Consider the following 23455-nt stretch of genomic DNA (forward strand, 5'->3'; position numbering starts at 1 on the left):
GAGGTTCAGGAAAGAAACATGGCCTGGTAGTGTGGGAATTACATATCCTGGAGGAATGTCACCATCTTCTTCATTTATTCATGCCCACAACCCTGAAAAACTGTTTACTGCTCCACTTCTTTCACCAGAAAATCCCAATAGAGTCACAGAGTTAATGGGAAGAAAAATGCTTACCATAACACTCTGCCATAATTTCTTACTGTAGCATTATAAGTACCTTGGTCTTCTGTATTCTGTAACAATAAAATTGCCCTTTGAAAAAGGACAAGGTATTTTAAATTAGCTATGTGCAATAATTTCATTCCACTAATTCTTTAATGCTAGTGAAAATTGGTACCAACAGCACATATAGTTAGATTTTTGGATTATTAAGAAAATAATGGAAAGTCAAACAATTTAATGAACTTGAGTTCTAAACACTCCAAAAACAATTCAGCTAAATATGGTGAACATCAACATTTTAAGTGTTAAAATACTTGGGGAACATGAGAAATATTCTAAAAAATAGTTATATACATGTAGTTGGAGCCACAAAATTGAATGTTTTCACGTGCCCTTGTTATATTCAGAAAATCTTTTCAATGGCACTGAGTTCAGAAATGAGAATGAGCCCTAAACAGTTCCATTGTAGACACTTTCAATAAACCCAAGCAAGCATGTGATGGCAGAATTAAAACACTGGGCTGCTAACTGAAAGGCGGGCAGTTCAAACCTCTCAGCTGCTCTGCCTGATTCTGAACAGATTTACCAGCATGGAAGTACTAGAGGGCAGGTCTCCTCTGTCCTACAGGGTCACTGACTGGAATAGGGTTGGTTTCTTTTATGTGCAGAGAACTGGCATTTCCCGTAAAATGTTTGTTTTTATTTTCTGTTGTTGAGTTGACTTAATCTTATTCTGACCCCGTGCGACAGGACAAGTGCCCCCACAGGATTTTCTAGGTTGTAATCTTTATTGGGGAGCCCTGGTGGCATAATGGGTTATGCATGGGGCTGCTAACCTTAGGCTCAGTGGGGTGAAACCACCAGCCGCTCTGCAAGGCAAGGCTGGGGCACGGAATGAGGCCTCTGCTCCCACAAAGAGTCCGTCACAGTCTCAGCAGCAAACAGGGGCGGTTCTAGCCTGTCTCACAGGCTCACTTGGAGTCAGAATGGACGCAATGGCAGGGAGTTTAGCTTGGGCTTTAATCTTTTTAGGTCGAGTGTAGGTCTTCCTCCTGGGGAGCCACTGGCTAGATTCAGATCAGCAAGCTTCCCAACTTAACTGTTGAGAAATAGTTAAGACAGGCTTTTGATCCCCCTGATGTTAGAATGGAACAAAAAAATCTGCTAACAGGTTTACAGAGGTTGAAAACCATAGGCTTTGTGGTTAGATTTATAACTAATATGGGTTTCAAGCCTCAAATATCTTGCTTAAGGAAGAAGAGTAACAGTGGTGACGACTCAAAGAATACGTATCTCCAGCGGCTGCTGAGTTGTCATTTTAAGTTGTCATAATGAATGTTGGAGTCACAATATCTGCAAGTATAGCAATACGTACAAAGGACGTTGCAAGCTGCCCAGAGCTGCCTGGGTTTCTATTTGAAAGTTGGTATTCTACCACATTTACACAGTTGGTTGAGTGACATTTATTGACACTGAAAGAAATACTTCATATAGTTTAAGTATACTTTCTAGCTTCCCTTATGTTGCTCTTCACATACACCTGAAAGGCAGTTTGATTATCCTGCCTCCAGTACCATCTGCTGATTACTCCTTTGAACTGCAGGTCTTTAAAGGGATCAGAAAAAACACTCGAGAGATCTCAGTTATTTACCCAGCCAAACTTCTTTTAAATACTTATTGACTAAATGATGATCTGAAATGTAAATCCCACCTAATTCACAATAAAAAGTTAAATATATATATATATATACATACATAATCAATTTACTTAAGATTGGGGCAATAATACGTCTCAGAGATTAAGCAATCAGGTCTCTGAACATTCATCCAGCAATTACTCATGAGAGCAATAGTGATTTTCTTATTTGCCAATCAATTCGTGTTCACACAGTGAAGGAAGTGAAGTTTATTTCCTGCCCCTCTCCCCACTGATCTTTCCGCTGGATCACACTGGTGTCCTGGTGTCTCAAACACGCGCAGTGCGCTCCTGCTTCTTGTCCCTTCCAGCTGGAATGCCCCTCCCTTGATAAGCCAGTGAGTGGATTGCTGCCCCTTCATATTAAGGTCAAGGCTCAATGCCTCCTTAGTAAATAAATCTTACACCTCTTACATTTATGTACAATGTCAGCAACCTCCTGATCCGGCAGCCCTAGTCCTTTACCCTCCTTAATTTTCCTTCCTCAATAATTCCATCCAGTGCAGATGCCTATTAGCTTTCTGTGTGTCTCTTGTCCCAGAATGTGAGTTCCCCATGAACAAGGACTGTGGTCTTTTAAATGCACCAATAAAAAGCACATGTTTGTCAATAAATACCGTATATACTCGTGCATAAGCCAAGTTTTTCAGCACATTTTTAATGCGATTTTTGTGGTAAAGTTAGGTGCCAAGGCTGACATTCGGGTCGGCTGATACGCGAGTATACACAGTATGTAGTATGTAGTAAATTAAGGCATCCTGGTGGCACAGCTTCCAAGTGCTGTTTCATATCCACCAGCTGCTCTGAGGGAGAAGGATGGAAGTGTGGGGCAAGCCACTTTCTTAAAGGTGGGTAGCCTTGGAAACCTTACGGAGGAGTTCCACTCCTATCTATCCTAGAGGGTTGCTCTGACTATGAACAAGAAGAATCAAAGTGATCATAGGGTTTGGGGGAGGTAAATATTAAAATTATTCAAATGTATACATCACAAAGTTCCCATTTCTCCTCTAAGTATATATATTTAATAAGGCTAAATCAGTTCTAAGGGGTAATATTTTTCAAAAACAAAGGTTTTTGGTTTTCCTCCTTTCTTTCCGTCCTTTTAGGTTAGGGAATCAGGAACAAAATGGGTTAAGCACTAGGCTGCTAACCATAAAGTTAACAGTTCAAATCCAGCACATAGAGCATGGGAGAAAGATGAGGCTTTCTATTCTGCAAACCCACAGCGACAGTTTTGCTCTGTCCTAGTGCGTCACTATCAGTCACCATTGACTCAAGGGCAGTGAATAATTTAGGTCTTTTTGGGGTGGTGGGTGGTGGTGGTGTTAGGCAACAAAAACAAAATAAAGGTAAAAACTTGGGGACTCCATCATTTCCCCATTCGTGTTGTACACGGAAGGATTAAGAATGGAGTCACAACACTTCCTTAGTTTCAAGAACTAGACTGATTAAGCACACCACCGGACACATACTCAGATACACATATCGTTACCTCTGGTACGCATGAGCCGCTTCCTTTTTCAGCAGTAGGTGCTCATTTAAGTAACCCAACATGGAGAAAGCTGGGGCATAATCCTGAAGTCTTTCTGGAAAACCAGAAATAGCGTTACTTCACATGCACACTGGCTGTATTTGTAAAATGTTAGTTTTATTTAAAATTTCTCCAAGATCTGAAGCCCCACACTACCCCGGCCCAAAGTTACTGGCATCGTTCAAAAGAATGCTCTGATCTTATCATGGATATAAGACGACAGCAATCATTTTATAGGTTCTGTGTCAAATAATGTTTGATGACTATGCTTTAAAGTTTAAGCATGTTTACTCTCTGTGATAAAATAATTTGAAAGTCTACCTCAGGTTAAAATTAATCGTGAAACTTCTGAGGAAATGCAGTTACGTGGCTAATCACATATGCCTTCCAGTGACTACATTTAGGAACAAGTACTCTTGGTGGAGTCCTCATTTCCACGTTCTTTAGAAAGTAGCTTGGTCCAGACACGAGAAACAGAAGACGATTTGGGCACTCAGTGCAGTCATTTTAACGCCGGAAGGCATCAACCATGTCCCGACGAACACTGGAGGGAGCGGACTGGTGAAAAGGAGTTTTGAGACGTGCGCCTTCAAACGGCTCTTTAGGTGACAAATTGGTTCTAACATTAAAGTTTAAGCTCAAATGAGGGAGTCAGGTTATTCTTGAAAAAAAAAAACCCCACAATCACCACACAACAAAAACTGAGTTCATCAGCTTCACCCTGAGGGAAAAACACTGACTATAAATGTCCACATTCTCTCTCTCACCCCCACCCCCTTCTCCTCTTCTAATTGCGTTGTTGAAAATATATACAATTGAATGAGTTATGTGAGTTTATAAATTAGCTCTACTATAAAAACCTAGCTATCAGAACTGATAGGAGATGGTTTACTTGTTATTTTACATATCTGAACTTTTCAGAGATTTATCTCTTCAAGCAAATCCTTCACAAATATTGTCCACCATTCTAGGAAACATATGAATAAAATTTCTAACCAAATATTTTCTCAGTAGCTCTAGGTGATCATTAGGGACATTCACCTGGGCATACTGCCCAACTTGGGAAAGCCCACAAGTGCTGACATTTATAAACCAATGCCCTTCTATTCAAGTTCCCCAGGCTCATAGCGTGAGAGGTTTTGTAATCCCTCTTTGCCCTCTCTTCCTTTTCACATTTCATCTGATTCTTTATACTACGGTATGTGACAGCTACCAGTGCTTCTGCCATGCTCCTGGCTTCTAATCTAATACTTGGCCAAGTATTTAGAGTTTTGCCAAGGAATAAATATAATTTCAGTGAAGCTAACATTTCTTGAGCACTGAGCATATGCCAGACACTGTGTGGTACTTTGCATAAGTCATCACATTTAAGTTCTAAGCAATATGTACATTTTTATTTATCTATTAAAAATAGAACAGGAGAAAGACAGGGCTTTCTATTTCCATAGAGAGTTGGTCTTCAGGGAGGGAAGAGAAAAAATGAGAAGCTGATACCAAGGGTTCAAGTAGACAGAAAATGTTTTGAAAAGGATGATGGCAGCATATGGACAAATTGGATGTATGGATTGTTATAAGCACTGTAAGAGCCCCCAATAGAATGATCTTTAAAAGAGTTAATCTTGGAAACTCACAGGGGCAGTTTTACTCTGTCCTATGGGGTCACTAAGGGTTGGAATTGACTTGATGGCAGTGAGTTTGGTTTGGCGTTATAGATGGGAAAACAAAACTCAACTTGAAAGCATGCTGAGGACCGTATCATGGTTGCTGAGCGTAGAGAAGGGATTAAATCCAGCGGCAGTGCTATGGAAGGAAGGAGGCTACTACTGTAGATCGTTACTATTTCACGGGTTGTCATTTTCCTAAGCCTACACTCATTTTTCAAATATCTTGAATAAAGATCAGGTGTTAAAGGAGGGGATTAGTGGAATTGGGTTGGCATTTCATTTAATTATCACAACTAACTCTACAGCCTAGGTATTATCTCCACTTTCCAGGGAGTACACAGAAGTTAAAGGAGGTCAAATAAATGGCCCAAGAGAGCAGAGCAAGGAAAACGGCAACTCAGTACTGTCAGGCCCCAAACGCTCTCCTCTGCAAGGAGTCTTGTAGGAGAGCACACTTGCTCAGGATAATAGCAATCCCATCATTCTTAAAAGCCCCTGCTAAAGTTGACAAGTAGATTGCTTAGCCACTTCTAAAAGAAACATGAAAAAGTCTAATTCAATTCTTGAATGGTATTAAGGTTTAATTTTGAATTAATTGCAAAAAAATTGTTTAAATTACTTCAACAGGTATTCATCTATCTTGCCAACACAGCAGGAACCTCACCTGTGTATTTACTCAACACGACCTGCGCTGCCGGAATTGCATTCATCTGGAGAATGTTGTAGCGGTACAGCTCTGTGTCCCTGTTGCTTTTATCTTGCAATGTTGTACACACCCAATATGCATAACCAATTGCACCCTCCGTCTTTAAAAAAAAGGAAAAAAGGTAGCAAGTGGGTATAGTGCAATAAATATACCAACAAAAATTAAGAAATGAGCAACACACTTCAACACAATAAGTATCCTATCTTAGCCTCATTTAAGTGAACTGCTAAATCCCTTAAATTAAGGCTCACTATGACAAAAGACATTTGTAAATCACTTGTTCCAATGTTACGTAGAAGAATCGAATGGGATAACTAGATAATGCAGAAGCAGCCACACCTAGTGGACTGGATTCCCCCTTCTCTGCAGCATCTTCATCAAACAATAAGCCTTTGAAACCAATAGCAACAAACAAAAGAATTCCAAAGGACTTTCATAAATAATGTGGCCTGTCAACCATGTCTGGTTCGTATCGAGATCTTTCCTAGATCTGTTTCTCTGCATGGCTGCTACTGTGCCCGCTCAATGCCAGTGTCGTTTCTTCATGAGCTGGTGGGAAGATGAAAATGAAACACATACTTGAAGACAGCTTATCGTTTCTTAGAAGGAATGAGTGCAGGCAAATGCTGTCACTAGCATCTTCTAGCATTACTGATACATTTGCTTAGCAAAGAGCACACCTGCTCCACTAATGAGGCCTCGGGAACAAGGCGCCAAGGCTTACATGCATCCTGAGTTCTGTCGTGTGTCGGAAGAGATCCATAGTGTCATAGCTGCCAACTGCCTCAGCAATAAGAGCCTACAGAAAGAAAAGAGATTCTTACTGTGTTTCACACCGGACAATTCATGTACATGAAACTGCTGGAAGGAACCCAAGGTCTATTAGCCAGGCTAAAGCCCATGCCAATTTCTCTTTTCCAGTCTTGGTTACTGTGGCTCTCAGGACCAGAATGGCTTGCTGATTTGACCCACTGACTAACAAAAGCTTCCAGAGATCCATCTGTGACCAGGCAGTGGTGAAACAGTCCACAGGACATTCCTTAGACACCGCTGAGGCTGCGCTACGTTGCCCACCCCTCATCTGTCCACTAATGGTACTTGGCGAGAGTGGAGGTTCACAGGAACCCTTGGAAAAAAATAGTCCTGACCCTAGAAATCTTGCTCCCACGAGTCTGTGATAAAGCTCAGCATGCTTTTTTAACTCGATATTTTTAACTCCTTCATAATTTCAAATATCATCTCTATGCATTTGACTTTATAAGAAATATATAAGTTAAAATAATTTTTTAATTCAGCTAGCTTTTATAGGAAAGTAACTATTTTAAGTTATCACATATTACTGATATCATCAGCCAATTAAGCCTCACTTCTATTACTATCATTGAAATGGAATCTGATACCTGCTGATTTAAACTACTTTAAAAAACAAAAACAACCTTTAAAAAATGTTTAAGTACTATTTGGGTGGCTCATATAAGCACCTGAAAGTGACTGAACTTGAGTACTACTATTCAAAGTGAGGTCCCTGAAGCAGAAACATCAACATCATCATTACTTGGGGACAGTTAGAAATGCAAATTCTTGGGTCTCATAAGCACAGTAACTGTCCCTGGGGGTACCCCACTTAGTGGGAGCTGTAGTTTACCTTTCATTCTCTGCCTGCCTCAAGGATAAACCTAGGTCTTCAAGAATCAGCCCTAAGAGTCAGGAGTAAAATGAAAGATGTCAGAACTCGAATAACAATCTCTGATACTGGTGATGAGCCTATCATCTTAATAAAAACTGTTTTCAACTCATAGCAACCCTTGAGGCAGGAAAGAACTGCCTTTATGGTTTCCTAAACCATAATCTTTGGGGAGCAAGTCTCTAGGTCTTCTCCCAATGGAGCTAAGAGGTCTATTTGAACTGTCAACCTTTGGGTTAGTAGCTTAGCACCTAACTGTTGGTGTCGCCACATATCTTTCAAAACCATTTACTACTTACCACAATACTACAATTTCATAATTAATCCAATCTACCTCTTTTTCAAGTAAATAATAAGATAAAAATCTAGAGCAGTAAAATGAGATAGTAAGGTAAAATAATAAGTTGGTGAAAATATTCAGATTTGTAGCCAATAAATCTATTTGACAGAACAAAAATCTAAACTTGAGGGAGAAGGAACCCTAATAAAAAGTGTCCAATTTTTCATGGGGAGCAGGGGGAGTTCACAGAAAGTAATGTTAAAACTGCAAAAAGTAATAAGAAAAAACCTGCCTCACAAGGCCTCCTTAAAGTATCGAAGAGCAAGGATGTCACTTCGCAGACTAAGATGCTTCTGACCCAAGCCATGGACTTCTCAGTAACCTCATGTGCATGTGAAAGTTACACAATGAATAAGGAAGATCGAAGCAAAATCGATGCGTTTGAGTTATGTACTAGCAAAGAATACTGAAGACACAAGGGACTGCCAAAGTATAAACAAATCCAGTCTCTCATGGAAGAAGTACAACCAGAATACTCCTTAGAAGTGAGGACGGCAAGACGGCCTCACATACTTTGGGCACGTTATCAGTGGGGGATCAGTCCCTGGAAGAAGCTATCACAGTTGGTAAAGTAGAACGTCATTGAAAACAAGGAAGACCCTCAACGAGACAGAGCGACGCAGGGCCTGCAATAATAGACTCAAACATCGTAACAACTGTGAACACAGGGTGGGCCCAGGCAGCTTTGTGTCATTGTCTTACACAGTCACACAACAACAAGAGAACATGATCATCAAAAGTACCTTTTCTTTGCAAATATAATATCAACAATGCAGTTTGGGATTTGTTTCATGAACACGAGGAGCCCGAGTGGCACAGTGATTAAGCACTCGGTGCTTCAAACCTACTCAAGCTATCCTGTGGGAGAAAGAGGTAGCAGCTGACAGCCTACATCTACAAAGATCTGCACACAGCCTGGAAATCCAGTGAGCTGCTTCTAGTCTTCCTCGAGGGTCACGACGACCCAGAGTCAACTCAACAGCAATGCGGTTTTTTATAAGCACTGATGTCGTTCCGAGTTTCCCAAATCAAGCTGTGTGACCTTGAGCATAATACTAAAGATCTCTGAACTTCAATTTTGTACACCTAAAAAAAAAACCAAACTATAACAATGACCACCAACTCAAAGGACTGATAATGAAGATATTGATTGAACTTGTTCTCCTAGAAAGATATGATAAAATCATAGCCTCTATGTTTGTGAATGTGATCCTGCTTCGGACCAGGGCTCTTTGGGGGCATGTTAATGAGGTCCTATTAAAGTACGTGGGTCCTAAACCTAATCCTTTCTGAGAGTTGTGTCAAGAAGGAAAAACATGCACACATACGGGGGAAGGTGGGTCACAGGACGGCATAGACAGACACATCTATAAGCAGCAAAGGAGGGCAAGGGCCAAGGACTGCCACTCCTGTGGCACGAAGACACGAAGAGTGAGAGCACCTATTCGGAACTCACTCTTGTCTCCAAACTGGGAGATAATAAAATTCGCTTCTTTAAGCACTTGTAGCATTTTTGTTACAGCAACACTGGAAAACTAAAAGGATTTACTGAAAGAATTATGCAAATTGCTTAACATAATAACTGGCATGAAATAAACCGCCCAATTTGCCTATGATCATTATTGCTAATGACAATGGCAGCTTATCAGGAGATGTACTAAGAACTTACTTGTCCGATCCAGCACATTAAATAAGAAGGCTCTAGAGACTGGGCGACTTTGAAGGCTTCATGTGCTTGCTAGGAGGGAAAAAAATGAAAATAAATGACAAGAACATATCGTATCAAGTTATTTCATAAATTTAACAGTAAGTTGCTTATCTTAAAAAGCCGACAATAAGAGAACTTTCAAAGGGAAGACCTCTCACCATAAGTGTGCATGAACCTAAAACTTCACAGTAAATACCCATTTCGCAATGCTTAAGGCAGTGTTCTGGCTTCATAGTGCCTTACCAGAACAGATTTCTCTCCAGGACCAAGAGGTTCAGTTCCTGAGTGAAAAGGGCAGCACAGGTATAATGTGCTTTGCCATTCATCAAAGGACATGCGTATTAAAAATGGCCGCATCCCCTGCCCTTTCTTTGAGCTTCACAGTGGAGGTACAGACAAGCACCTGGCTAATGGAAGAAAAGCAACTGGGAAGCCCCACACTCCGACACATTACGGTACACGCTCTTTGTCTGCTACAAGGAATAGCATTGTTATATGCTGCTTTGTTAGTATTTATGTTGTGTTCTCCATAGATCTATGTGTGGCAGGAAACTGTCTTTCATTTCCTGTAAACTAGCAAATTCCCATAGCACCACACTCCTAACTTATTCACTAAGGTGTGCTGTGTTATTAAATTTTTCACATATTTCAAGATGCAAATATTTGTAGTCCATCTAATTAAAATCCTCTAATACTACTCCTCTTTGAAGTGACCTCATGTTGCTGAGATTATTATTGAAGCTAATCAAAATAGATGAGATTTAATACACTGGTTGACAGGCAAGAGTAAGATGCACTGATAGCTACAGACTTGAGAATTTCCAAACATGACCTATACACACTCCCCCTGTTATTTTCGTTCCAAATCCCTGATGTATACAGCTCCAGTATGACAAACTACATTGTGGTATTTAAAGAGATTTAATATCTACTGAAGTCAAATCTACATTACCCAACCAAAGGTTAAATTTAAGTTTCTATAGTATGAGTATAAGTCACCTCCCTCCCTTTGCCCACCCCTCTCCCTCTCCATCCTCATCCAGCCTACACAGGGCATCGCTTACAAATGGAGGGATAAAAAGTAAAATTCTCAAAATAATTTCAAATAGATTTCTTTAAATCTCTAAATGAAATACAGTATATACTCGAGTATAAACCTACCTGTATATCAGCCAAGGCACCTAATTTTATCACAAAAACTGCATTAAAAATATGCTGGGGAAAAACAGCTTATACACAAGTATATACGGTAAGTATATATTAGGAAACCAGACATTTCTTGAATATATCTTGAACATATATTATTCAATAGGATAAACTGAATGTCATCAGTTAACTAGTATACTTGAGGATACATGAGATAGGTAACCCTGTTTCAAGTATTTCTCTACAAGAAGTGGCTGACAGAAAAATTTCTATTTTAATATAGCAAAACAAGTAACACGTTTACCTCAATATTTTCATTTGCAAGGTATAACACTCCCAAGTTTGTCCATGCAACAGCATTCTAAACAACAGATTTAAGAAAGAAAAATCAGACCCGTGGCCTGTTTACGTAACCAGCCTCCTAAGTTGCAAAGTTCTTTCGCACACAGGGCACACTCACGATGTGTTCCGACTGGATGGACTTGATGAAACAGTGCTGAGCGAGGGCGTAATTTCTAACACCTGAGAAACAGAGAGTTCGATGAAGCTGGACTTTATCATCTGAAACAAGTACTCTACTGAAAACTAAGTAATATGCAATTCTCACCATCACAACAAGTGACTACACCGAGTGCATTCCAGTATAAGTGGTTATTACTGTCCAGTCTGATGGCCTTTTTCAGACACTGAAAAAAAGTTAGATTCAATCTTATTTCTTGAAATAGCAGCACGTTCGCAGAGGGCGCCAGGGGTCAGAACTGGCTTGCTAGTGTAAACAGGATTTTACGTGAAAACATGACAGTATACAATGTGCCAAAAACACCTTTCAGGAAAACATTCAGTGTTTTCAAAACTTTATAAAAAAAACTTGCTCAAAGCCATACATGTAAAGATTTCTCCAACAACTCTTTAAGGTCATCCGTGTGGCTGCCTGTTTCCGCTAACTGCTGCGCTTGTCGGTAATAATTAATTCCAAGATCGCACCATGTACTAGATGTAGACATCAGCTGCAACGCACGGCCGTAACACCTACACGGGAAGATAAAAGTGAGTGTCGCGTCTTCTTACAACCGTCTATTCCGTTTGAATGTCAGTAACGAGTAAATTACCTTCCCCCAAGATGGAGGAGCTCATTTTTCTTCAATACTTGTTTGCCTTCTTTCTGACCTAGAAGGATTCCGGAAACATTAACATTCACTTTAGCCGGAGAGACCGCATACAGACTGGTGCATGCATCCCCCAGCAGCTTCCAAAGGCAAGACATATCAGCGCGATGCTGCAGCGCCCTAAGACAGAAACAGGGAGATTCTTTGTGAATTATACTGAGAAGGCACCGAGTTTGTCTCATTACTATGAAAAATTAAAACAGAAACACTGTACATGCAGTCCTAATTAGGAGCTACTTCTTAAGGGCAGCAACTGCTTTGCTAACCTACTAACTGAACAAGGAAAAGCTGGAAGGAGACAGAGGCAGAAAGTTATTAAACCGAACAGCTTCTGTGTTATGGAAATCCTTTGGCAGTCCAGCTCATGTTCAGTAGAAGCAGCAGAAATCATATAAATAAACCAATAAATTCCCCAGGACCAATTTGATGTTCGTTTTAAAACAATACTCCTCCAAGGTGCCCTGGTGGCACACAGAGATAAACGGTGGACTGCTAACAAAGGCTGGCGATTCAAACCCACCAGTGGTCCTGCTTCCAAGGTATGCATAAGCCCAAGGTGTCCATGGGCTCAGGCACAGGAACAATTGTGAGGATGGCCCACGACCACGCAGTGTTTCCTTTGATTGTGCACAGGAGTCCCTATTGGTGGGCCCTGACTCGATGGCATCTACCACCAACAAGTCCCACCGCAGGAGCAAGACACAGCAGCCCTAGCTGTAAAGCCTACGTACACCCTAGGAAACTACGGAGCAGCTCTGCTCTGTTCTATGGAGCCACTGAGCGTCAGAAACAGCTCACAGGCCATGGATGATTCTGGATTTTATAAGCCTTTTGCTTATTTGCATGCAAGCCTGCTTCAGCACTGGCAGCGGTGATAGGTGGGTAGCTCTTACCAAACCCTGGATTTTGTTTTCCCAGAACTTCCCTCAACTTAAAAAACAGCAGTAAAAGTATAAAATATATCAAAATACATTTCATGAGCCAAATAATTTTTAAGATCTAACATCAATCATAATAATAATCTAAAAATGACAGTGGGAAAATTCACATTTATTAAAGCCAGTGTGAGCAGTTCAATGGGCAAGCTCTAAAGGTAAAAGAAATATTAAATATATTGATAGAGGATCAGAAAACCTCTTTTTAGGAATGATAAACCTTCAGCAATACACTTTTCTTCATTTTTATGCTTTTTCAGATTTTACACAGAAAAAAATTCCTTGAAGCCAAGTCCAGGCAACCAACCATCAAACAGCCATGTTACTGGCAGATGGACAAGCAGATGGAACATTTGTCATAACTTTAATGCTCATGGAGTTCAGCCAAATCATTTTCCAGTGTCTTCCAAAGATATAAGATTAAGCACTGCAGCCATGTCTGAATTTTTTCATGAGGACCAAAAGTAAGGAAAACACTATTTGGAGTTACTTTGCCTAAATATCCCAGCAAACATTGTAAATTGACAGCATGGAAGGAGGAAAGCTAAAAATAAGCTGTTGACTCATGGCGACCCTGTAGTGCAGAGCAATCTGTGACCTTCTAAGATTGTAACTCTTTACAGAAGCAGAAAACCTCATCTTTCTCCTGCGGAGCAGCTTGTGGTTTAGAACTGTTGTCCTTGAAGTCAGCAGCCCAACTTGTAACCACTATACCATCAGGCCATACAGGTTGGTAAAAATTTACAATTTCTTTATTTCAGCATTAGTGGTTGGTGTATAAACTTGAATAAATCATATTAACTGGACCTCCTTATCTCAAACTCTCCACCATCAACTGATGCCAACTCAGAGGGCCCTCTAGGACAGAGTAGAACCGCCCTTGTTAGATTTCCAAGACCATAATCTGGATAGGAGTAAAAAGCTGCATCTTCCTCCTGAGAAGCAAATGGTGGTCTTCACATGCTGACCTCTGAGTTAGCTGGTCAATGCATGGCCCACTACACCACCAAGGCTCCTTGGACCTCCTTACAGGTGTATGGATGTTATCTATCACTGGCAGTGTTACACTTCAAGAAGGACCCAGAAATGCTCCTTTCTAATGTTGAATGCGATGCCATTTCTCTCCAATTGTCATCCCTGACCGAGTAGACCATATGGTTGTCTGATTCTACATGGGAAATTCCAGCCCATTTCATTTTAATAATTTCTTAGAGAGATCAGTCCCTAGAAAAGGACTTCATGCTTGGCAGAGGATCATCAAAAGAGAGGGTGACCTCAAAGAGGTGGACTGACACAGTGGTTACAACACCAGCCTCAAACACAGCAGTTCTAAGGATGGCCCAGAATTGGGTGGTACTCTATTCTGTTGTAGGAAAACTCTATCACATATATTTTGTACCTGAACACCCATATTCCAGTCCGTTTGAATGAGAGATAAGCTCCCATTTCCAGGTCACCGGAAAGAAGGCACTGGCATGTGGTTTCAGACCTGTGGTTTCTCTAGCAAACTGTTTCCTGCTTGCCAGTCCTACCCAGGCATTCAGCGCAAAAATGAAAAAACCTGCATCTATTTCCTAGAAAACTGTATGTATGTATGTATGTATGTGTGTATATATATATGGCAGTCCTGGATCTATTTCCCAGAAAACCAACTCGAATACTCTCTCTATATATAAATATATATATATATGGCAATCCATTATGCTGTGCTGAACATTCAGAGTTATTACTAAATCTAAAGAATAAATAAAATTATTCTCTAAACTTGGCTTTGTGAAAATACTAAGAAATAAGCACCAGAGTAATAAGAATAATACAAACCAAGTAAAATATTCCAGTGCTTTTTCTACGTAGTCTACAGCTTTCCCATCAAGGTAATCGGCTAGAGCTGCCTGTGCCATCGAGAGATGGCATTCACCCAGACCTAAAATAGGTAAGTTAGAAGCAGTCATTAAAACGTAAAAAGAAACACGTAGAACAAGCTTCAAATACATATACTGGTATTGTTTTAAAGCACTCTCCAAAAAGTAAATCTTAATGATATATATACAATTTTCTTTAAGTATTATTTTGTATTCATTTAATCTATAATTCAAATGGCAAGGTATTACTTGAGTAAGTATAAACTAAAATTGATAAACTTACCTATTAGTAAATTGATAAACTTACCAAGAATACATTTCTTGACTCTAGGCAAGGTACTTACCTCTTTAACTTTGAAAATGTAGATATTATCTGAATGATATCTATATTATGTTACTATTTATTAACCATTATGAAATAAGATTTTATTTTTTGATATTTGAATCGGTAACCAAGCTATACTATAAAGGTCAAATAATGTTTTCCTAATGTAATTAATAAGAATCTAATAAATGTGAGTTCTTCCCTTGAGAAAAGATTGTTATAAAACTAAAAAGGAAAAAGTTTCAAACCTTAAATTGCATGTTATTTAAAATATACAATATTTGTTTGATTTAAATCTCAGATGCCTCTTTAAAAAGTAAAAGGAAAGAGTTGAAAAGCAGTTACAAGGGGCTCCAGGTTTTTACAAAGGGCTAGATACAATCTTAAAACTTTTAGATTATGTATGGATGGTGTTTCACTTTATATTATCAAAATAATAATTTATTAAGGAATATGTATGTTCAGAGGTACTAAAATTAAGGTATTATTAAACAGTTCTGGTTGCAAAAGTATTTTAATTGAGCTTCTATAATTTACAATGCAATAAAGGGTATTATAATAATCTAGGATATAGGGAATTAACAAATAAATCAGAATGCAAGAGATACCAGAGAAACTCCTGCTTTAAAGATCCCTTTTTAGACCCAATAGTTATAATACTGCTTATCTAAGTTGAATCTCTATCATATTACTATTTATCTTTGTTGTCAAACAAGATTCAATGTTCTTATATCCAAATTTGTATGACACGCTGTATTAGATTGGTTGACAATGAACACCTACTATTGACTGAAGAAGTACTTTGCAAGTTACTCGATGCATTTATAAAACTTACTCCAAGTTTTTATAATTTAACACAACAAAAGATCAAATTTTTAAAAATACCTTTCAATGCAGGTACATAATCTTCGTTCTTTTGAATAATCAGCTGGTATTGCGACACAGCCTCCTTATATTTCCCTAGGATTTGCTGTATTGCCGCAACCTTAAACACACTGTATGTGGATTCTGGGTTCAGCTCACTGGCTCTGATGAAGGATTTCAAAGCAGTTGTATAGCCACCTCTGCTTAAGTATGCCTCTCCTAACGACTCCCAACAATTGAAGTCCTTGGGGTCTGCCCTTAAGGCTGCCTGTAAACTGAGGATTGAAGATAAAGGAAAAGAATTCAAAGTAAGAGACCGAAGTCCACATTCGAAAAAGAATGTAGCAGTAATGCAACTAAATCACCTGTCTCTAGGGCTCCCCAATTGAAAAGTGCTACTAAAGACCAGCACACCTCTTTCTTTATGGTCTGCATTACGTTTAATACTAAGAATTTTATTATTACTTTACAATCAAATAAGAACAAACTACGTTTGGGAAATAAACTGCTCAGAATACTATTTTCCTTAAATATCTGACTTGCCTCGCACTTGTTTTCTACCCTGTCAGTTTGCCGTCTAGCAGAGTTTAATATAATAAGGAGTCTTACTCAGCCACTGCTTGAGAATGTTGACCTGCTTTCAAATAGTAGAGTCCCCGCCTAAGCCAGGCCCATTTTGCAGTTCCAGCACTTGCCTTCTGAGTTACTGCTGTTAGGATAGCTAAGGCAGTTTCCTAATAATGAAAGATAAATATTAGAGACTTTGAATATTATAGAAATGCAGACTACAAAAGTAAAATACAGATCTATTTTCCCTTTCAGCTTCTGATATATAATGCTATACACATACACTGTAAAATTTTCCATTTAAATACCCAAGATAAAACAACAAAACAAAAGTGTTAAAGTTATTTGACATACCATCTCTTCAAGCTCTACACTGAGGTCAACTGCTGCAGCTCCTGACTCGGCATCAGTGTCATCTAATTCAAACGCTTTCCTGTAACACCCGCGGGCTCTGTTTTTATCTCCCACTACATCTCTGTAATAATGACCTAAATAGCAGAAAACTTTGCCCATGTACGTATCCAGTCTTGCAGCCTTTGAAACAAATATTAATATGAACAACATATAAAAGCTTCTTTGGATAAGTCTCTTTAAAACATAAAAGATAAATACACAAATGTAAAAAGGAACAATTTTATGAAATATTCATAAACAGGCCAAAACATTTTTCAACATAAAGTTTAGTTCACACTTCCTGCTTATAGAAGGCATATACAAGTGTAAAAACTCTGATATGTTTTGTTAAAAGAAATGTGAAATTGGAGCTATTATTATTATTTTTTTTTTTTCTGTTGAAAACATGCACAAGGTTTATTTATTTCACCATAGGAAGAACGCTTGCTCTCGCAGCATACAGATAAGGAGATGGCCTTTAGAGACTTTGTCAAGTCAAGCAAAGTGAACAAGATTTGGATCTTCTGTTGTTATAGATCACTGGTCTATCAAACTTGGATTTCCATTTAATTGTAACAACTAAGACAAGGATGACTGCTGAAAATCTACCTGGCTAATAGACTGGTCACCAAGAAACAAAAATCATAGTCATATCTCTTAGTGAGGCTGGAGACTAAAACCCTAAACCAAAATTACAACTGTAGGTCATAGCCTACCAGAGTGTTTGTGTTCTTCATGTTATGTAGAATTATGTTGCAGATGGACAATAAGTAGGAAAGGCAATATAGCAGATAGTCAAGCATTCCCATCTCTTTATTGTTTCAGTTACTTATTAATATTTATTTTAATCATTTTATTGGGGATTCATATAGCTGTTACCACAGTTCATCCATCTATCTATTGTGTCAGCACATTTGTTGCCATCATCATTTTATTTTTATTTATTTATTTTTGGTTTTAAAATTAAACAAAAAGGCATTTATTCTATAGACTATGTTTCTTCCAAATGAACTGGCCACTTCCCTCTGGGGTACAGAATAGCCAACAGACCATAGGAAGACATGGCTCTTGGCTCCTGTTTGAAACCAAAAGTTACTGCAAACCATTGGTCTTGATTCAGGGCCTTTGGAGCTATTATTTAAGGGAATGTAAGACAACTAGGTATTAGCTGAAAACAAGAAATAAGACTCCAATGCTCAAACACAGTGGAAATTCCCTTTTAAAAAACTGTCACCTAGAGATAATCTATCAAGTCTTCTGTAACATGCATTGATCAAAGTAACACTGACATACTTGTGTTTAACAGCCATCTGGGGAGCCCACATCACATTCACACAAAGCCTCATCTGAGAGATAAAGCATGCTGAAACAATTCAGCAAAGAGTAATTTTATGACTCTCGCTTTTATGTAATGAATCTAATTCAATTAAGATGCCACTCTGAGCATGTCTTTACCTTCAGAAAGTGGGTAAAAGCCTTTGTCTTATCTTTTCTTGTTTCTTCGCCCATGGACCAGTATGTTACCCCGAGGTGGTAATGGTACTCAGCAACTTCAGGGTCTTTCTCAAGAGCCCTCTGAAAACTAAGCACCAAAAGAGCAAATATGAGTCCTCAGGCAGCACTCTCAGCGTTCAAGTGACTCAATGACAGCAAGTTAGAAACCACACGTGTACTTTAGGAGTTATACTACAATGTGGACAAAGAAAGATTTGAGCTATTTTTTTAAGAGAAGCTTTAAAATGTAAGCTGCTCTTTTGCACTACCAATGTGTTAGGTGTTCAGAGCACACACCAAGTGTTAGAAACACTTAATAAAGATTGTGATAAGCTAATTAGATTTCAAACTCATCCACAGATTTTTAAAAATATTTATTGCACTACATAGACAATACATTTCTTAAAAAATACTAAGACTGGATGCTTACAAATACAAAATGTAAACACAAATCTTCATCAAGTACACTCACTTTGAATTATTGAGAAACATAATAAACAAAGATGTGACTGGATTGATGAACCATCAATGGTTTCCTTACCATTTTTCTGCCAGTAAGTAGTCCTTCTGGGTAAAATGAATCCAAGCCTGAAGGGCATGTACACTAGCAAGGTCAGGGTAAGAAGAAAGAAGGTCTTCCATAATCTATAAAGAAGACACCTGTTAGTTTAAATCCAAACGGAAATGACTCTTAACTCTTAAAAAAGGCTCAGTTTTAATACTAAAAACAAACAAACATAAAAACTCACCTTGGTAGCGTCATCTAGTAAGCCTTTGTTCAGATAGGCCAAACTCCTGAGAACCAGAAGTCCTGGGACATTATTTGCATCAGAAACCTAGAAAATAAGTGGTAGGAATTGCTACTCCTTTCACATAATTCATCCCTACCCAAGGAAGGTCCATAGCACAGCTGGGTCCTAAATTCAACTTAAATATATGCAAAATGAGACCAAGTATATAGCGAGCCCATGTGTACCCATCATCAGACTTAAAATGATCGGCTCAAAATCAGTATTTTTTCCGCTATGCCTCCACCTCTTTCACTACACACCAAATCAGATTGCTTTGGAAAAATTCCCAGATAACATCAACTTTTATCTGTAGTACCTTAATAGCTTCTTAATTTTATAAGGATCATTTTAAAGTAACATACCCACATTCCCATTATCACATCTAAATAAAAACAAAATTAAATCCTTAATACCATCAAATCAGTAGCCAGTATTCAAATTTTCCCAGTAGTTCAATAAAATATTGGAACAATTCGTTTGTTTTCCTTCCAGATAAGGTACAAGCATCTCAGTTAACTGTTAGGTGTCTGACGTAACAGCTCAAGTCTGAATTTTGCTGACTGTATTCTTCTGGTGGGTGATGCAGTGAATAAGCTCTCAGCTGGCAGCCGAAAGGCAAGTGTTTCAAAACTACTAGCTGTTCCACAGGAGAAAGATGTGGCACTCTGCCTCCTTACAAATTCTAACTCTGGAAACTGCAGGGCAGCTCTCCTCTCTATGTCAGGGTCTCTCCGAGCAAGTATACACAACAGCCAACAGGGACAGCATCCTCAGGATGTTAACGTATGTCAACTGGTAATTAGAGCTAGAAATTTGATCTGATTCAGGTTTGATGCTTTAACAATCATACTTCATGTCAAAGTGCATCTTGATTATTTGTTCTTTTCGTGACATGAACAAATTAATGCCAAGTTAATTGGAATCAAGTAGTTGTAATCTGAAACGGGGAGGAGGGGAAATGAAAGAAGAACATGCAATGTATGAGGAGTACATAAGCAGATAACAGACAGGAGAGCTAATAACTCCAAGTGTTAATTATTGACAAAAGCTCCAAAGTGGTGAACTCATATGCCTAACACAAATGTTTCTAAGTAAATGCTTGTGGTAGAGTGTTTGATGTCTGGTTGACTGAAAACGGAATTAAAGAAGATTCAGTGAAAAAATTACCTGATCAAGAACTTGAAGAGCTTCCTTTGAAGCTTCATAATCTGAAAGTTTAATCAAAGCCTCTGCTTTCAAATGAAGACAACGATTCTTCTGATGAAGACTGCCAGCAGACACCCCGAGATCATCTATCTTCTTCAGAGCTGATGAGATTAAGGACATTCAAATGAAGACAGCCATATAACTTCACTGTTTTTAAGAATAATATGACATAGGTTACAGGTCCAAAAAGCATAGATTATCAAAACAATATAAATTCGTTATGTTAGGAAATGAGTGTGGAGAAAGTATTCGTGAAGATCCTGGAGCATTCTGGAAATCGTCTTCATTCAAAGATCGAGCCCTTCCACCCAAACCTAAAAGGATGCTTTAAAAAGAGCTTTAATTCTCCTGGAATCCAGGCTTCTGAGGTCCATAGTTGTGGTGACTCCCAGGCCATTGCCCTAAGATGAATTGTTGAACCTCGAGTCTGGAAGACACTGGTTTCTGAAAGTCACCTTTCAACCCACCAGCGGTCTAGATAAATTAGTCAAGACAATACAGTATCTTGTGGAATTATCTATTGCAGTCAGTTCTAAGAAACAGAGATACCAAAGGTCAGGCTAGATCAAGGTTTTAGAGCAATTCAGTAATAATTCTAATTATTCTTCAAGACAATGCTGTACACTATCCTTCCTTACTGCAGACTGTTCAACCAGTTTTTCCCCGCCCTTTGTCAGGGCAATGTCGATACAATAAGGTATAAGTCTTTAGAAGTTCTCACATCATTGGAACACTTTAGACTCCTGAGATTGGAAATCAGGTGCAGGGTGTCCCCAGTTGATGAAAGGTTACAATAAACTGCACTTAGATTGTTATTGGTTGGGGGTTTTATTTATTTTTTGGTTTTTGGTACATCTTATCATTAGCAATATGTACCATATATAATATTGCAATGTATACTTGGCTGATGTCCTCATTCTCGGGGGTTTACTCTCAAATGTTTAATATTATGATTTACTGTTTAAAACACTGCCAATTAGCAGCAGGCTATAGCAATAATAATATAAACTTTTTAAAAAGTTATTTAGCTTACATCTCAGACCTTAGAATGGGGTTGTCAGAACAGAACCCTATTATAAATGTCAACCAATTTCTAGTATTGGTCTTATATGGTTTGGTTCAAACATGATGTTACTCATTGTCAGTTAAAAAACAAATACACTAGTAGAGACTGATGCAGACTTGCATTCTTTTAACCTCTTCAATAAGATCTACAGTCGCCACAACTTACAGTACAAACTATAGCATGGAGGTTTACAACTGCTCGCTCTCTTAAAATTAAGGCGGGCCCTCTGTGTAAGCCTAGAAGCGATCAAGCGTACCTTGATTGCATGAAAGTATCGCTTCCTTCGGTTTATGCATTTTGACCTGGGCTTCTGCCAGATGATACCATCCAATTGTGCAGAGAGGGCTTTCCTTTAACCCTAAAAGAATATAAAATAAAAAAAATCACAATCCCAAAGTGGTGCCACCACCTAACACTTCAATCAGATTGTTCTCTTCTATTTTGTCTCACATCACAGCAGTCACATTGATTCCATGCCAAGCCCATTTCCCACTACACACCTGTCTCCATTTATTTCACCACCACTTCCCAGCCCTGGGATCCTAGGACCTTCTCCCAGCCTAGTGCCTGCCCAGTCCTGGGATCCTAGTATGGGAAGTGCTTGCTACCCATAAATTCACTCTCTACAGTTGTATTTTTAAAAATACAACTCAGATTATAAATTTACCCTACTTGAAACCTTTTGGGTTTCCCACTGTTCTTCATTAGGGAAAGGTGCAAACTCCTTAACGAACTTTCCAGGCTCCCCTCCATCCTCACCTCTTGGCCTTCTGGTCCCTGTGCATCAGTGTCAATGCCTGCTAAACGAGCAGCCTCCCCCAGAACACCAGCTTTTTTTTCTCACTACAGGAACCTTCACAGCTGCTTCCCTTGCATCTGACGAGGCCAAGTGAATAGCACTTGGGACTCTGAGCTTCCCCTGTGTTTAACAGTCACCACTGATTCTGTATTTGCCTTTTGACAATCACGTCTGCACTCCTAGTGCATAAAAACTATGGAAACCAACAACTGAAGTGACCCTTGAAGAACACACATACAAAAACAAATAGGCAGTAACAGTGAAGGGGAAAAATATGGCTGTGATATAGACATATTTTAACTTCCAATATCTTACTGCCACTTTAAAAACAGCACAAAAGCCCAACAGTATTTAAAAATAAGAAAAGGGGCTTATTTATGTATTTGCTTCAAGGAGAAAAAAAACACTAAGCATGAAACAATCAAAGTCTGCAATGTTATTTTTAAAAGTTTTGTAGACTAGTAATTCCCAGACCTTATACAGAAAAGACTTTGAAAGAAAACATCCCTTCAAGTCTTACATCATTAAACGTAATGCATCAAAAGCCATCTGATTTCTTCCTATTAACAGGTTCTTCCCCCATGTTTTATTTTATTTTTAACCTTTTCTCCTATTTCCTACAATGAAAATCAAAGAAATAGAATGGTTCTAGAGAGAGCTATGAGCTCTTTTTGCCAAATAGTAGGGCTACCGGATTAGAACTTATACAAAAATCATGCCAGTACCACTAACAAATTAACCAAATTTTGGAAAAGTAAAATGAAAAAAAAAACAGATAATAACAAAATATGCTTTCAAGGAATCATCAATTTATGACAAAATAAATACAATGACAGACAGCAGATTTTCAGAGATTTTTAAGACTTTCATAAATGTATTGTTTTTAATACAATACGACACACCTTTGTTTTCAAATAGAAATCTTTGCAAGTCTCGCATCTTATGCAAGTAAAAAGAGTGAGGATTTTATTTTCCTATTTAATTAAGTCTAGTACCTTGAATGATGTACCTGAACTAAAAGAATTTTAAAGGCTCTAAAGGCAATCAAGATCTAAAGATAATCTCGAAGATACCTAGAAATAATTACTCAATTAAGATTCAATTTGAAAAATTATTAAAACTATAACTATAGTAAAGAATTAAAGTGATTTTTTAAATTGTTCTAGACAAACAGTTACTATTGAAGTCTACAGCGCTGTTATCTGTCTACATTACGAATTTCCTAGAAAGCACGATTAGAAAAGAAGAGAAAATCCCCAATTTTTTCCATGGTGATTTTGAGTCAACAGATTTGAGACTTGGTGGCCCTGAGAGTCTTACAAGCAAGTAGGTTGAAAAACAAAAAAACAT

At 38.5% G+C, this 23455-nt stretch overlaps 1 protein-coding gene and 1 non-coding gene across 3 annotated transcripts in view; both read right to left on the reverse strand.

Annotated features, from left to right (window-relative positions):
* SKIC3 (SKI3 subunit of superkiller complex) overlaps positions 1-23455 on the reverse strand; it is a 73999-nt gene that overhangs the window by 35802 nt on the left and 14742 nt on the right. For both annotated transcript variants that reach the window (XM_075541287.1, XM_075541288.1), the window contains exons 10-28: positions 21563-21664; positions 20202-20341; positions 18993-19079; positions 18785-18888; positions 18205-18331; positions 16711-16890; positions 16399-16523; positions 15811-16064; positions 14560-14662; positions 11747-11923; positions 11522-11666; positions 11245-11323; positions 11098-11159; positions 10942-10998; positions 9453-9521; positions 6484-6558; positions 5718-5859; positions 3351-3444; positions 175-252 (exon numbers count right to left, since the gene is read on the reverse strand). In XM_075541287.1, the coding sequence (XP_075397402.1) occupies positions 175-252; positions 3351-3444; positions 5718-5859; positions 6484-6558; positions 9453-9521; positions 10942-10998; positions 11098-11159; positions 11245-11323; positions 11522-11666; positions 11747-11923; positions 14560-14662; positions 15811-16064; positions 16399-16523; positions 16711-16890; positions 18205-18331; positions 18785-18888; positions 18993-19079; positions 20202-20341; positions 21563-21664 (2200 nt within the window). The remainder of the gene's footprint in view (positions 1-174; positions 253-3350; positions 3445-5717; positions 5860-6483; positions 6559-9452; positions 9522-10941; positions 10999-11097; positions 11160-11244; positions 11324-11521; positions 11667-11746; positions 11924-14559; positions 14663-15810; positions 16065-16398; positions 16524-16710; positions 16891-18204; positions 18332-18784; positions 18889-18992; positions 19080-20201; positions 20342-21562; positions 21665-23455) is intronic.
* Positions 17741-17875, reverse strand: LOC142441546 (small nucleolar RNA SNORA2/SNORA34 family). Its single transcript, XR_012782918.1, has one exon. It is a non-coding gene; the product is annotated as a small nucleolar RNA SNORA2/SNORA34 family (small nucleolar RNA).

This window comes from Tenrec ecaudatus, chromosome 2 (assembly GCF_050624435.1).
Source record: "Tenrec ecaudatus isolate mTenEca1 chromosome 2, mTenEca1.hap1, whole genome shotgun sequence".
NCBI lineage: Eukaryota > Metazoa > Chordata > Mammalia > Afrosoricida > Tenrecidae > Tenrec > Tenrec ecaudatus.